We start from the raw sequence: 14,933 nt of genomic DNA on the forward strand, positions 1-14,933 counted from the left end.
GCACAATTCAGCAGGAACAGCCACCTAAGTTTGCTCATAGTCTGTACAGAGAGATCCCATAAAACTATGGCAGCATAGGTATTCCCCTGTACTAAGCACAATTCAGCAGGAACAGTCCCCTACGTTTGCTCATAGTCTGTACAGAGAGATCCCATAAAACTATGGCAGCATAGGTATTCCCCTGTACTAAGCACAATTCAGCAGGAACAGCCCCTAAGTTTGCTCATAGTCTGTACAGAGAGATCCCATAAAACTATGGCACATAGGTATTCCCTGTACTAAGCACAATTCAGCAGGAACAGTCCCCTAAGTTTGCTCATAGTCTGTACAGAGAGATCCCATAAAACTATGGCAGCATAGGTATTCCCCTGTACTAAGCACAATTCAGCAGGAACAGCCACCTAAGTTTGCTCATAGTCTGTACAGAGAGATCCCATAAAACTATGGCAGCATAGGTATTCCCTGTACTAAGCACAATTCAGCAGGAACAGTCCCTAAGTTTGCTCATAGTCTGTACAGAGAGATCCCATAAAACTATGGCAGCATACTGTAGGTATTCCCCTGTACTAAGCACAATTCAGCAGGAACAGCCCCTAAGTTTGCTCATAGTCTGTACAGAGAGATCCCATAAAACTATGGCAGCATAGGTATTCCCCTGTACTAAGCACAATTCAGCAGGAACAGCCCCTAAGTTTGCTCATAGTCTGTACAGAGAGATCCCATAAAACTATGGCAGCATAGGTATTCCCTGTACTAAGCATAATTCAGCAGGAACAGTCCCTAAGTTTGCTCATAGTCTGTACAGAGAGATACACAAATTCACTACTTGGTGTGAGCTGCTCTCTACTGGTTAAAATGAAGAATGCAAATATTTTAAGTGATCCCAAGTTTGATATTCCATTACCATATTTAAAGACTCATAATTATAACTCTCTTTAATTGTGTGTCCATGCTTTGAATTCTCTTTATATTCTAAAACAACGAGAAAAAACAAATCCATTAATTTTTTTGTGACTGAAACTTTCATACTCAAATGAATATTCCAAAGTCATGAATTATTTGGCAGCACAGGGGGTCAGTGGTTCATTCTACTGTACTTGACTCTAACCTGGGCACTATCTGCAAGGACTTGCAATTTCCCATTATTTGTGTGGGTTTTCACTCAGTGCTTTAAAAGCATACAAGCTTCTAAATTTCCTTACCTTTATACGGTCACAGAACAAACCCTCAGTGACTTCTAATATCCTTATCATTTACATTAGGGGGTTCATTATCCCTTATAATACATGAGTGATACTCAGAGTTCCCTGTATAACTCAGCCTGCAGCCTTGTGCCTTTATATGGTCACAGAACAACTCCTCAGTGACTTCTAATATCCTTATCATTTACAGTAGGGGGTACATTATCCCTTATAATACATGAGTGATACTCAGAGTTCCCTGTATAACTCAGCCTGCAGCCTTGTGCCTTTATATGGTCACAGAACAACCCCTCAGTGACTTCTAATATCCTTATCATTTACATTAGGGGGTTCATTATCCCTTATAATACATGAGTGATACTCAGAGTTCCCTGTATAACTCAGCCTGCAGCCTTGTGCCTTTATATGGTCACAGAACAACCCCTCAGTGACTTCTAATATCCTTATCATTTACATTAGGGGGTTCATTATCCCTTATAATACATGAGTGATACTCAGAGTTCCCTGTATAACTCAGCCTGCAGCCTTGTGCCTTTATATGGTCACAGAACAACCCCTCAGTGACCTCTAATATCCTTATCATTTACATTAGGGGGTTCATTATCCCTTATAATACATGAGTGATACTCAGAGTTCCCTGTATAACTCAGCCTGCAGCCTTGTGCCTTTATATGGTCACAGAACAAACCCTCAGTGACTTCTAATATCCTTATCATTTACAGTAGGGGGTACATTATCCCTTATAATACATGAGTGATACTCAGAGTTCCCTGTATAACTCAGCCTGCAGCCTTGTGCCTTTAAATGGTCACAGAACAACCCCTCAGTGACTTCTAATATCCTTATCATTTACAATAGGGGGTACATTATCCCTTATAATACATGAGTGATACTGAGAGTATCAAATTTTTTGTTTGTTCTATTTTTTAAATTTTAGATTCTGAACTTCAACAATGTGTGCAGGCAAGCAGGGCCAGATTTACATTGCAGCACCCATAGGCCTGCTGTCAGTCATTTCCCCCGTCCCCTCCCATTTATTCACTCACATTTTCATCAGGATAGGAGCAATGGGGATTGGTGCACAGGAGATTTAAAAAACTATTGTATCTCCTGTGTTTCTGAACCAATGTGAGCAGGGCCAGCCAGGTCCACGCGCATCCCCCCACGTGCGCGATCTAAGTGCAGGAATGCTGCGTTCCTAATGCGGCTGGGCTCCCTAATGCCAGGCATGTTTCAGGGGCTGCTGCCGCCTGAGGCAGCAGCCACAATGCCGCCCCTCCTCCTGCTCCGCTCTTCTAACTACCAGCGTCGGAGCGGGTGGAGGAGGGGCCGCATTGCTAGTGCAGTGAGCGCTATTGCGCTCGCTGCACTAGAAGAGCCAAATTTCCGTTTTAAAAAACGGAAATTCGGCTCTTAAAGTTACCAGAGGCGGCTTTTTGCCGCCCTTGGTAACTGGCCGCTCCGTGCCGCCTGAGGCAAGATTCTCACCTTGCCTCATGGCCAGAGCGGCCCTGCCTAATGCCACCCCTAAAATGTTGCAGCCCCAGGCCCGGGCCTTTGTAACCTTGCCACAAATCCAGGCCTGAATGAGGGTGTGATTGGACAACATGCCACGCTCTAAAATCCGACCGTCCTAGGCCCAAGCCTTGGTGGCCTCTCCATAAATCCAGGCCTGCAGGTAAGTGTCTTGTTTACAATGTAGAACACATGACCTAAGGTAATGCCCATGAAATCATCCTTGTTTTTTTAACATTTTCTTGCACACACAAGAAAAACAACTTCATGTATTGAAAAAGAGCATGTTTACTGGGTATATATATATATGACACAAAACATCAAAGCATGATGTTAACATGTATGTTAATAGCAGGATGGAAAGTTCAGTTCAACAATGTTAGAGGGATTCCCAAAGTAACATTATAAATATTTTTTTCAAAGTTCCCCAAATCCAGAGGCTGAAGTAATACAGGAGGATCCTCCAATGAACCCTGTTCTGTATACAATGGATTTTCTCCTCTTGATTCAATAGAACCTTGATGGGGCCATTAAACAAACTTTTTCTAAACACATAAACTGCTCTATGTCTGCCCTTCTCAAGCCTGATTATAAAATTATATTGAGAAGTCAAAGCTGCGCAGAACAACAAGATGACTGATGTAGTCCTATAAGGAGGATTCTCAAAGGAGAACTCTGGTACATGATACAAGATTCCGTTTTTTGGGAAGGTCTCTGCTCCCTTTTACGCTAGTGCTATATTTTAGCCTAAGCATCAAAACCATTCATTGAGGCACTAGTAGATATTGTTCAAGCAATGCTTTATGGATAGGGAATCTAAAATCCAGCAGCCTGGCTCCCCAAAGCTAACAACCCAACCAAGAAGCAACACTCAGGAATAGAATGAAGAAGGGGTTCTGCACCATCATCCTATAAAAAAAGAAAAAAAATGGGACATGAAACATTAACTGGACATATACTTTCATTTTATACAAATTCCTGATCGCTTGTTCTAATCAGTAATGGGTTCAGTACAGTGTCACCATGTAAAATGTTAACCATATAGTATTTCAGATTCCATATCTGGTAACTGGAATTCTCAGAACCATCAATATTTGACCATAGTTATGTTACAATGTTGGTCCATGGACTGGTCTAATTGGAAATTGGTGTGAAATTTGTATTTGATGGATCAATTAGAATATCGTTCGGATATTATCACTGTCTAACTTTGCCAACTATGTAACACAGTAACATAGTAAGTTAGGTTGAAAAAAGACACACTTCCATCAAGTTCAACCTTTAACGTCTATGGGGCCCATTCACTAAGTTCGAGTGAAGGAATAGAAGAAAAAAAAACTTTGAATTTCGAAGTGTTTTTTTGGCTACTTCGACCATCGAATGGGCTACTTCGACCTTCAACTACGACTTCGACTTCGAGTCGAAAGATTCGAACTAAAAACCGTTCGACCATTCGAAAGTCGAAGTAGTGTCTCTTTAAGAAAAAACTTCGACCCCCTATTTCGCCACCTAAAAGCTACTGAAGTCCATGTTAGCCTATGGGGAAGGTCCCCATAGGCTTTACAAGTTTTTTCTGATCGAAGGATAATCCTTTGATCGATGGATTAAAATCCTTTGAATCGTTCGATTCAATTATTCCTTCGATTTGCGAATTGCGTGAAATCCTTCATCTTCGATATTCGATGTCGAAGGATTTTAATTCGCCAGTCGAATATCGAGGGTTAATTAACCCTCGATATTTGACCCTTAATACATCTGCCCCCTATATATATCCTGCCTAACTGCCAGTTGATCCAGATAAAGGCAAAAAACCCCATCTGAATAGTGATGGGCGAATTTCGCGTGAAATTCGCGAAATGGCAAAAAGTTCGAGAAACGACGCCGGCGAAGTTTTTTTTTGACGCCGGCGTATTTTTCCGGGCGAATTTTCGCGGGCGTTTTGCGAATTTATTCGCTGGTGGTGAATCACGCAAATTCGACGCGAATTCGCCCATCACTACATCTGAAGCCTCTTCAATTTGCCTCAGAGGGGGAAAAGATTCCTTTCTGACTCCAAAATGGCAATCGGACTAGTCCCTGGATCAACTAAACACCACCCAACCTCTTCTTAAAGTTAATATATATATATTATAGGGATAAAACCATGGAACTCACCAAAGCAGAGCCTAGGTAAAGAGCAATACGTTCTAATTTTCAACAGGGTACATATATTGCTGAATCCAGTCCACATAGGTCTGCACAAACGAATACACTGCAGGGTTCTCATTACCACAACCAAATGCAAAATTCACGACTCCCACCAAGTTCCACTGCTCATCCTGGTAACAAACCAGGGGCCCGCCGCCATCACCCTGTTAAACAAAAAAATTGTGTTACATGGCAATCCAATTTTACAGGTATTTACCAAAACATTTTAAAAATAAGAAAAAATACACATTTTCTTTATTCCACCTTCTTCATATATTCTTCAAATATAAATGTAAGTTACTTAAAGTCAGGTCAACAGTAACTTAAACTCAAGAGGAGGCTCACAGATGTAGGTTATTCACTTACACTACATTTAATGAATTGGGAAAACATGTGGCTGCTGTGGCACTTGGACCTGGTCAATAATCAAGGCTCAATAGTTCCTTGGTGTCCGGCTTGCTGAACCTTGTACATCTCAGTTGTCATAAGGATTTTTCACCCCCAACAATGAACCTGATGATAGTTATCAATGTGCCTTAACCTCATAATTCTCACATAAATTCTCTTTTCTAATGCAATAATTGTGTCATCTGCTTCTCAGACCCAGCATGCACTAGCACCATGATCTGAATACAGGGTCGTGCAATTATAAATGTTTATACTGCTCTATCATAAAGGTAGGGGGGAGATTAGGGTAAGAGTATATCCAGAGGGACAGAAGAGGTGACTATGTACACATGGAAGTGTCTGAATGGGCAGAAATAAATTCATACATTAGCCTTTGACGCGGGAGCATCCCCAAGCACTGCATAGACGCATGCCGCATGCTGCCATGTTTCTCCTGTTCCAGTTGCCCTATGGCGCACTCTTCTGGGTTTATGCGCCGGCGTGATGACGTCACAGGGGCAGTGGTGTGAAATTCAAACGGTATAAAAGGGGATTTCAGTGTTGAGCTCATTGTCCGTTGTTAGGTTCTACTTGGTAGTTCCTAGGTGCTTTATTCTAAGTGATTCCTGTTGGTTCCTTCTGGTTTTGACCCTCCCTGTTACCTGACTATTCTGAACTCTGTATCCAGACCCTTGCCTCCCTGTTTATTCTGATCTCTCCAAGCTGAGCCTTGCCTGCCTGACTATTCTATGCTCTCCAATCCTGATCCTAGCCTGTCTGACCATTCCTTGAACTCTGCCTGCACTGACCCGGCCTGTTTTGACTATTTTTGTATCTGCTTGTGCTGCCCGAGCCTGCCTGTTCCATTCTGTGTTATCTAGCCTGTCTTCCAAGTTGAGTGGTCTTCCACTCCAGTATCCTTGTGAAACGATGGTGCCCCTTTGCTCATCCAGAACTTTTAGCTTTGCTCCTCTCTTAGTAAGACCTGGTTGCATCCAATTAGCTGAGGGCTCCTACTAAGGTGAAAGGTGGTTGTTAAAGGCAGAAGCAAGAGCCGAGACCAGGGAGCCTAGCATTGGTTCTGGAGTTAGGGTGCCGATCATGACATTCTGGTGCCTGAAGCAGCTTTATAGGGAGGAGGACAGAATAAATGTCTGTTAGGTTGAGACTTGGGGAAAAAAAAAATATTTACTCATGATGAAATACAGTCAGGAGGACGGTCATGTAAACACTTGTACGCTTTTCTAGATATATATATGTGTGTGTATATCAAAATACTTCAAAATATCTTCAAAATGGACCAACACTATAAAATTTTAAATCAGCGACTTATTGAAACATCACTTGTGTATACAGTGTTTCAGCCCTCATTGAGGCCTTTATTAAGGTGATAAAGGTCCCAATGAGGGCCGAAACGTTGGATACATGAGTGATGTTTCAGTATTTTGGAGTGCTGGTTCATTTTGAAGATTGTATATTACGATTGACCAGAGCACCCACCATTGATTGCTGGAGTAAGAGCACGGGTACTTTCAAACCAATTATTATTATATATATATATTTAACTATATTTTGAGCTTAACTGAGCCCTGAGTAAGCGTTGAACCTCAAAGATGTCTTCAAATCTTTCCTCTACAGAGATGGAGAAGAAAACATTTATATTGGTAGAATACACAGGTTGAATGCATGAACTTGTATTGTAGTGTGTTCTTCTATTTGGGACCAACAGAACATTTCCTTTTGTGACTGAGGTGAAGATTTTGTCTCCCTCTTCATTGTGAATATTTTTTACAAATAAATTTATTTTCTATTAATTTTACTTCCTGAACTAGTCTTAATATTAATGAAATGCCAGGTTGTAGATGTGTATGGCCTAAACTGTGACCCTATTGAAACATGTTTTTACTGTTTCTTGCTCACAGGTAACATCACCCACCAGGCATGGTCCTCTTCGGCCTAGGATATCCACTGCGCAGATCATGTCATCCTTAATGAGAGGCCCAACTCCCTTACTAATATAGTAACTCCTGCACTGCTCTGTGCTTATCAAACGCACTTCCGCCTCCTGTAGAATAATTGGTTGTGGCTTGGTTCCTATGAGAAGAGAAAGCCATATTAGAAATGGATCAAAGCACAATGGAGATTTAAATCTACACAGATTCCAATCAATTATTAGTTTTTATACTGAATCTGCCAGTTGACTCAGAGGAAGGCAAAAAAAAAACCCATCTGAAGCCTCTCCAATTTGCCTCAGAGGGGGAAAATTCCTTCCTGACTCCAAAATGGCAATGGGACCAGTCCCTGGATCAACTTGTTCTATGAGCTATCTCCCATAACCCTGTATTCCCTCACTTGCTAAACACCATCCAACCCCTTCTTATACCTATCTAATGTATCAGCCTGTACCACTGATTCACTTCCCAGCTCTCCCTGTAACACCCCTTTCCCTCCTCTAATCTCATTGGCTCCCTCCTGTCTGCTGGGAGGAGCTACTGGTGAATAAAGCATCCGACCCTTCCTTATACCTATCTAATGTATCAGCCTGTACCACTGATTCACTTCCCAGCTCTCCCTGTAACACCCCTTTCCCTCCTCTAATCTCATTGGCTCCCTCCTGTCTGCTGGGAGGAGCTACTGGTGAATAAAGCATCCGACCCTTCCTTGTACCTATCTAATGTATCAGCCTGTACCACTGATTCAGGGAGACAATTCCACATCTTCACAGCTCTCACTGTAACAAACCCCTTCCCAATATTTAGCTGGAACCTCTTTTCTTCTAATCGGAATGGGTGACCTTGTGTCAGCTGGAAAGATCTACTGGTAAATAAATCATTAGAGAGATTATTATATGATCCCCTTATATATTTATACATAGTTATCATATCTCCCCTTAAGCGCCTCTTCTCCAGCGTGAACATCCCCAATTTTGCCAGTCTTTCCTCATAGCTAAGATTTTCCCTTTACCAGCTTAGTTGCCCTTCTCTGTACCCTCTCTAATACAATAATGTCCTGTTTGAGTGATGGAGACCAAAACTGTACGGCATATTCTAGATGGGGCCTTACAAGTGCTCTATACAGTGGGACCCCCTCCTCCCGTGACTCTCTGCCCCATTTAATACAACTCAAGACCTTATTTGCCCTTGATGCTGCTGACTGGCATTGCTTGCTACAGACAAGTTTATTATCTACAAGGACTCCAAGCTCCGTCTCCATTATGGATTTGCCTAGTGCAGTCCCATTAAGGGTATAAGTGGATATTGTTACATCCCAGGTGCATGACTTTACATTTATCAACATTGAATCTCATTTGCCACTTAGCTGCCCAGATTGCCAGTTTGTCAAGATCCTGTTGCAAGTGCCACATCCTGGATGGAATTAATTGGGCTGATAGTTTTGTGTCATCTGCAAACACTGATACATTACTTACAACACCCTCCCCTAAGTCATTAATGAACATGTTAAATAAAAGTGGACCCAATACTGAGCCCTGAGGGACCCCACTAAGAACCTTACTCCAAGTAGAGAATGTCCCATTAACAACCACCCTCTGTACCCGATCCTGTAGCCAGTTTCCTATCCACGTGCAAACGACTTCATTAAGCCCAACAGACCTTAGTTTAGAAAGCAGTCGTTTGTGGGCCACGGTATCAAACACTTTGGCAAAATCCAAATAGATCACATCTACTGCCCCCCCCACTGTCCAGAATCTTACTTACCTCATCATAAAATGCAATCAAATTCGTCTGACATGACCTATCCTTCATAAAGCCATGCTGATTGTTGCTCATAATGTCATTCACTAGGACAACATTTTGAATATGATCCCTTAACAAGCCTTCAAATAATTTGCCCACCACTGGTATGTATTTGTTTCATGATGCCATAACACTATGCAGGAGCAATATATGCATAAGAGCAATATACAGTACAATAGAATCCCCATTCAGGTTTTTCAGGCCACCAAAAGAAAATGGTGTAAAATCCAAAAAAAAAACTAAAATCGGGGAAATGTATGCCTTATGATTAAAAAAATTGTGTAAAAACTTAAAATTAGGGTAAATAAAACTGAGGTTTCACTGTAATAAGTTGCAAACATTGACTAAGGTCTAATAACCCAAGTGGCACTTGTTCATGTAGTCAAGTGTCACATAACCCAGAAAAGAGATGAAGAGGTCTTGGGAGATGTTTGTCTGCCTTTTGGGTCACTTTGGAACTGAGAATGGAGGGAAAAATGGTTATCTAAGTAAAAAAAATATATAGTGTGGTGTATATAGGACCAACACCTGTAAAGCACTGTAAATAATGAGCGATAAATAATAATACATAGTGTTTTTCTTAGGCAAAACAGAAATGTAAGAGATACCTACTATTCAGCTCAATGTCTCCCCATCCGGTCACAACACAGCTTTGACCAGGGGGAAATACAGCAGAAGCTGAAGGCACACAAACTGGGAGGATACTTTTTGTGAATGGCACATTCTGTGTGAGCTCTATAAGGGCAATGTCTGCAGAAATATCCGATTTATTGTAACGAGGGTGCACAATGATCCGTTTCACCGGAACTGTAAGTTCTTCCTTGTGGTTTCCAGATATTTTGTAGGCCCCAAGGATGACAATAACAGAGGAGACATCAAGACTGAAAAATAAAAGAAAGTGATAAAAGACAATAATTATGGGTATTATAATGAGTACAGTAACAATATTACACAATCAATGACTCTCCTCCCTCACTGACATACACAATCACTGGCTGCCCTCCCCACACAAAAACTTACACTTCTAAGCAATGAGCTGCAGTCACAACTAAGTTGCTACTGATGAGGGATCCACCACAGTAGCGTCTACCAGGAATCCACACGATCGCTTGCCCGGGATTCTGTCCCTTTGTTGCATCCTGCCCACCCACAATGCGGCTACTGACCATCACAGGTCTTCCACAGGCTGCACCAATGATAAAAGAGCAATCTATTAATTGCAATTGATTTTAGCTCAAGAAAATACATCTTTAGCCTTATTTATTAGCTGCCATCTGAGCCAACAGAAGTATTACACCAATATTTAATATTATCACATATCTAATAATTATACAAAAGAAATCTGGAAGTAAACCTTCATGATCCAAGTAACACTACAGGTAATAACATACATTTTAGGTATTTCAGGGAAACCTAAAGAGACAACAAAGGCTGTTTTTGTCATTTGTTCCAAAACAAAAACGTGTTTGGCCATGCAACATGAACAAAAGGATAAATATTGTTTAAGGGAGTCAACCCAAAATATCCCCAATCTATTTAGAGAACAGTTTTTGTAATACTAAATCTACAGATATGGAACTATGACAGTGTCAGCCTTGGGGACCAGCAGTATGGGAACCTATACAATAGAAATAAATGGATGTGATGGAATCCATACTCACTTGGCTGGTCGTCATCATTTTCAGCAAGTCCATGGATTCCTAGAATCAGAAAACAGACATCAAAAAGAAATAGCAGGGAATTTAACCAAAGCATTGTTTCCTTTTAGGAATGGAATCCATAAATCCATTACTATACATCAGTGCCTGTGACCCCTCTGGAGCAGACGCAGAGTATGTGGGATGAATTGTGTTGCAAACAGATTGGGTTTATTGACGAGATTAGTTAATTGATCCTTGTGGGTCAATAATACGTTTTACATTGCAAGTAATGTTAAATTACCCGGCATAAAATTATGTTGACTGCAAAATTACTGAGTTGCTCTGATATTTAATTGGATTTTACTATATTTTGCACACAGCACTCTAATGTTCAGTACAGAGACTGGGGAGGTTTGTATAAGACTCAATATTTTTGGAGATTTTAGATATCTCTTTTAGACAGGTTCAGTCAGTCATATTATAAGGTATAACGATGTTGAACTACCTGCTGTAACTTAAAATAAAACATAAACTTGGTGAATTCTGATATATTCCAGTTGGACACAATTTTTCTGTATAAAAAAGAATATAAATATATATGTAAATTAACCATGATACTTTTTAGTTCTGATCTGCACATTCTACATGATTTGCTCCCTTCTTCTGCATCCCCTCATTTATAATCTACATGCCTCCCTTTTTCTTATGGATGCATAATATGTATATTTTAGAAAAATTGAATATTATCACTTGTTTTTAGCCAAAACATAACCCAAACTGGCTGTTAGCGGTAACCATAGTGCAGGTTTAAGTCCTTTATGAGAAATAGAGACACTTACCCAAGTCCAGCAGGAGCAGAGCTCTCATCACATGGAACCAGTTCATGATTCTTTCCTTTAACGTGGTCACTGACTACAGAGATTGGCCATATATATATACTTTAAATTGTGGGAGTCTCACCAGACCAGTTTCTTAATTTTGAATTAGAAAATTAGATACAAAACACACCCAGTCGCTCCAGTCTTAATGAACCCTTTCACCATATTTATTTTTAGCTTTAAAAAATCCATAATCTGAGAGCTTCGAGATGTATCCAGTAAGAGAAGTTGATGGCTTCATAGACCCAAGGAAATGTTTTGCAAAAAAGGATAGGGTGAAAAGTATTTTTTTCTGTTAAAGACAAATAAATGGCTAAAAGCCTTGGGGTATGTCACTAGAGTAAAATAATTGGCTCTGGAAAGGAAATGAGAAAACAGGTTGTATTTTTTGGTTTCTATAATTATAATGTTTAAAATCTCTCTATCAGAGAAGCATTATTTGGAGCCGCTATTAATAAGTTCCCTAATTATCTTTTTTATTGACTTCACAGTTACACCTACTGTTCTTCTGGAAATGCTAATGTGGCTTGGGAGGAACCTCTCTGCCACTGATGAGAAGGATCAGGTTCTTGTTAGACAGCTTCTGTTCAAGGAATTATGCAATATCGGGGGAACTGAGGTCATTGAATGGAAAACATAGACTATTTGAATTATGGGTAATGCCAGACAGTATTCCCCCCTAATAAACAGTGTCACAAGAGTCATAACTTATTGTGTACAAATCATTTTTAGGAATTCTAACCAGACAGGCAGCCCTTTCTACTCCGAAACAATGGCCATATTGACCCCACACATTGATGGTTGGGATTTATTAACAATGGATGAGATAAGCACCAGTGCAATATTTTTTTTTCTCCACCGGGAGTGGATGATGTTCTGAAAAAGGGGCCACTCATGGTTTAGTATGTTTCATTCACAATATATTTTTCCCTCCATAGTGTCTGGTAAATGGTCACAATGAACATCTTATGGAAAGGTGCCAATTGATGCAAGAATGGCAAACAGACAAACAGCTGTGAGTTTTAGCAAAGTATAGCCTGTTCACCTTTTTGTGTGTTTCAGTTTGTGTGTCACATTTGTGTCCATTCAGTTTTTAAAGCAACAATGTTGATGATAAGGATGATGAAGAATATTGTGATGGATAGGAGAAACGAATATGTTGGGGGTCAACCCGAGAGAAATCACAAATTAATATATTCAACCAGTTGACGTTTGATTGAGATTCACTCATCACCAAGAGTAAAACCTTGACCATTTTTCCTTCTTCAGGCCACCATGAGCAACAGATTCTTCTGGAGATATATACTTCTGTTTTTTTCATTGTCCTCAAACTGTTCATTTGATGGACTGGAGTGTGGAATATTGGTTACCCATAAATCTGGTTACCCATAAGTCTGGTATCTTTAGCTGGCATGCCGATCTGAGTTATATCAATTGTATTATCTTGTAAAGCTTTCAATAAAAACAAAAAAACCTTGGGGCTCAGATTCGAATTTATTTCCAGTGTATGTTGTCACTAAAGAAGGTGTTGCCTCATGGGTGTAAACCACGTATTATAAATGGATGTACCTGGTGGCTTCTTTGCTATAGTGATACACCCAATACAGTTTCTTTTATTTTAACATTTGCATATATATTTTTGTTCCACAGGAATAATTTTAGATGTCTATCAACTGCCCTGCCCTGAAACATTGCACATGGATCTTTGCTTCTTGTTTTAATTAAAAAATTAAAGTGACTTTTTTTTAGGTATTCCTTAATGACATTTATTAATTAAAGAAGCTCAGGCAGAGAAAAGTCCTTTTGTAATATTTTATTGAGAAACTAAAAGATAGTTAAGGTCAACACGATGGCTGGCTATATGACAGTTTTTTTCCTCACCCAGTCCAAAGGGTTAGGTTGAGGGCTTGGATTGTGTTGCCCCATGTTTTGACATCCAACAGTTTTAACCAACACCAGCCTAGAGCATATTCTATGGATCAGCACAAATGAAGCTACTCGGGCACAGATTTCACTTCTGAAAGGCTTTGGAGGCCTTGGACTGCTACAGAAACCCACAACATAATGTGTGGAAATTCTTCTTATGTCTATTTTATTATTTGTTGAACATTAGTTGTCATTTAAGTTAATAACATGTGTCCAGTATGCCTAATTATTTCCAAGTTTGCACAGGTCAATATTCTACTCAGTTCAAGGTCCCAAGAGATATTTTTCAGCAGTTAAGTGTGACTAGGAATCCCTCCTTGATCCTAGGGGCATAGGTCTTCTAGATCTAGATCATAACTTGCAACTCTTCTTGCTCATTCCAACTATATGAATCAATGGGCCTTATATTAGGGTAGGTTTGCTGGCCCCATGGTTTTATTATTTTTTGTGTTATTATAGCTGGCTTCTTTTGCATTTCTAGCTATGGTATGGCTAATAGGGACAGGACAAATATGTATCCATCTTTTAGCCAATTGCTGTGTTTTGATAGCTGATTTGCACCCCACATTTCCTTGATGGAACCATATTCAAGTCAATTATCTGACAGGAACATAGTCCTCACTATGTGGTAGACTGCTAAAATAGTGTTTTTGCAATGTGGCTCATTGTGAGTGCAATAATCCTGTCATATCATTGGCAGGGACATGGTAACATATGTTTGAGCACTGAAGACCAAAACTGTACGGCATATTCTAGATGGGGCCTTACAAGCGCTCTATACAGTGGAAGAAGGATCCCCTCCTCCCGTGAATCTCTGCCCCTTTTAATACAGCTCAAGACCTTATTTGCCCTTGATGCTGCTGACTGGCATTGCTTGCTACAGACAAGTTTATTATCTACAAGGACTCCAAGGTCCTTTTCCATTATGGATTTGCCTAGTGCAGTCCCATTAAGGGTATAAGTGGATATTTTTACATCCCAGGTGCATGACTTTACATTTATCAACATTGAATCTCATTTGCCACTTAGCTGCCCAGATTGCCAGTTAGTCAAGATCCTGTTGCAAGTGCCACATCCTGGATGGAATTAATTGGGCTGGATAATTTTGTGTCATCTGCAAACACTGATACATTACTTACAATACCCTCCCCTAAGTCATTAATGAACAAGTTAAATAAAAGTGGACCAAATACTGAGCCCTGGGGGACCCCACTAAGAACCTTACTCCAAGTAGAGAATGTCCCATTAACAACCACCCTCTGTACCCGATCCTGTAGCCAGTTTCCTATACTTGTGATTTACAGCAGATATCAAAACCTGTTAATGAGATTTCTTAATTCCAACCTTTTATTAAAAATACGCAGTTGACCTAGTTATGTTTTTAAGTTCAAGCTCCTTTGACCCTGTAACACAGAGCACCGTTCTGTTAGTATAGCATAATCT

At 40.2% G+C, this 14,933-nt stretch overlaps 1 protein-coding gene across 1 annotated transcript; it reads right to left on the reverse strand.

Annotated features, from left to right (window-relative positions):
- Positions 1–2,987: 2,987 nt before the first annotated feature.
- Positions 2,988–11,593, reverse strand: tpsg1.S (tryptase gamma 1 S homeolog). Its single transcript, XM_018239403.2, has 7 exons — positions 11,526–11,593; positions 10,708–10,746; positions 10,067–10,232; positions 9,659–9,927; positions 7,228–7,385; positions 4,872–5,068; positions 2,988–3,626 (listed from the first exon to the last, which is right to left on the reverse strand). The coding sequence occupies exons 1-6, from the start codon at positions 11,569–11,571 to the stop codon at positions 4,904–4,906; spliced, it is 843 nt and encodes a 280-aa protein (XP_018094892.1). The 5' UTR covers positions 11,572–11,593; the 3' UTR covers positions 2,988–3,626; positions 4,872–4,903.
- Positions 11,594–14,933: the final 3,340 nt, after the last annotated feature.

Source organism: Xenopus laevis, chromosome 9_10S, assembly GCF_017654675.1.
Source record: "Xenopus laevis strain J_2021 chromosome 9_10S, Xenopus_laevis_v10.1, whole genome shotgun sequence".
Classification (NCBI taxonomy): domain Eukaryota; kingdom Metazoa; phylum Chordata; class Amphibia; order Anura; family Pipidae; genus Xenopus; species Xenopus laevis.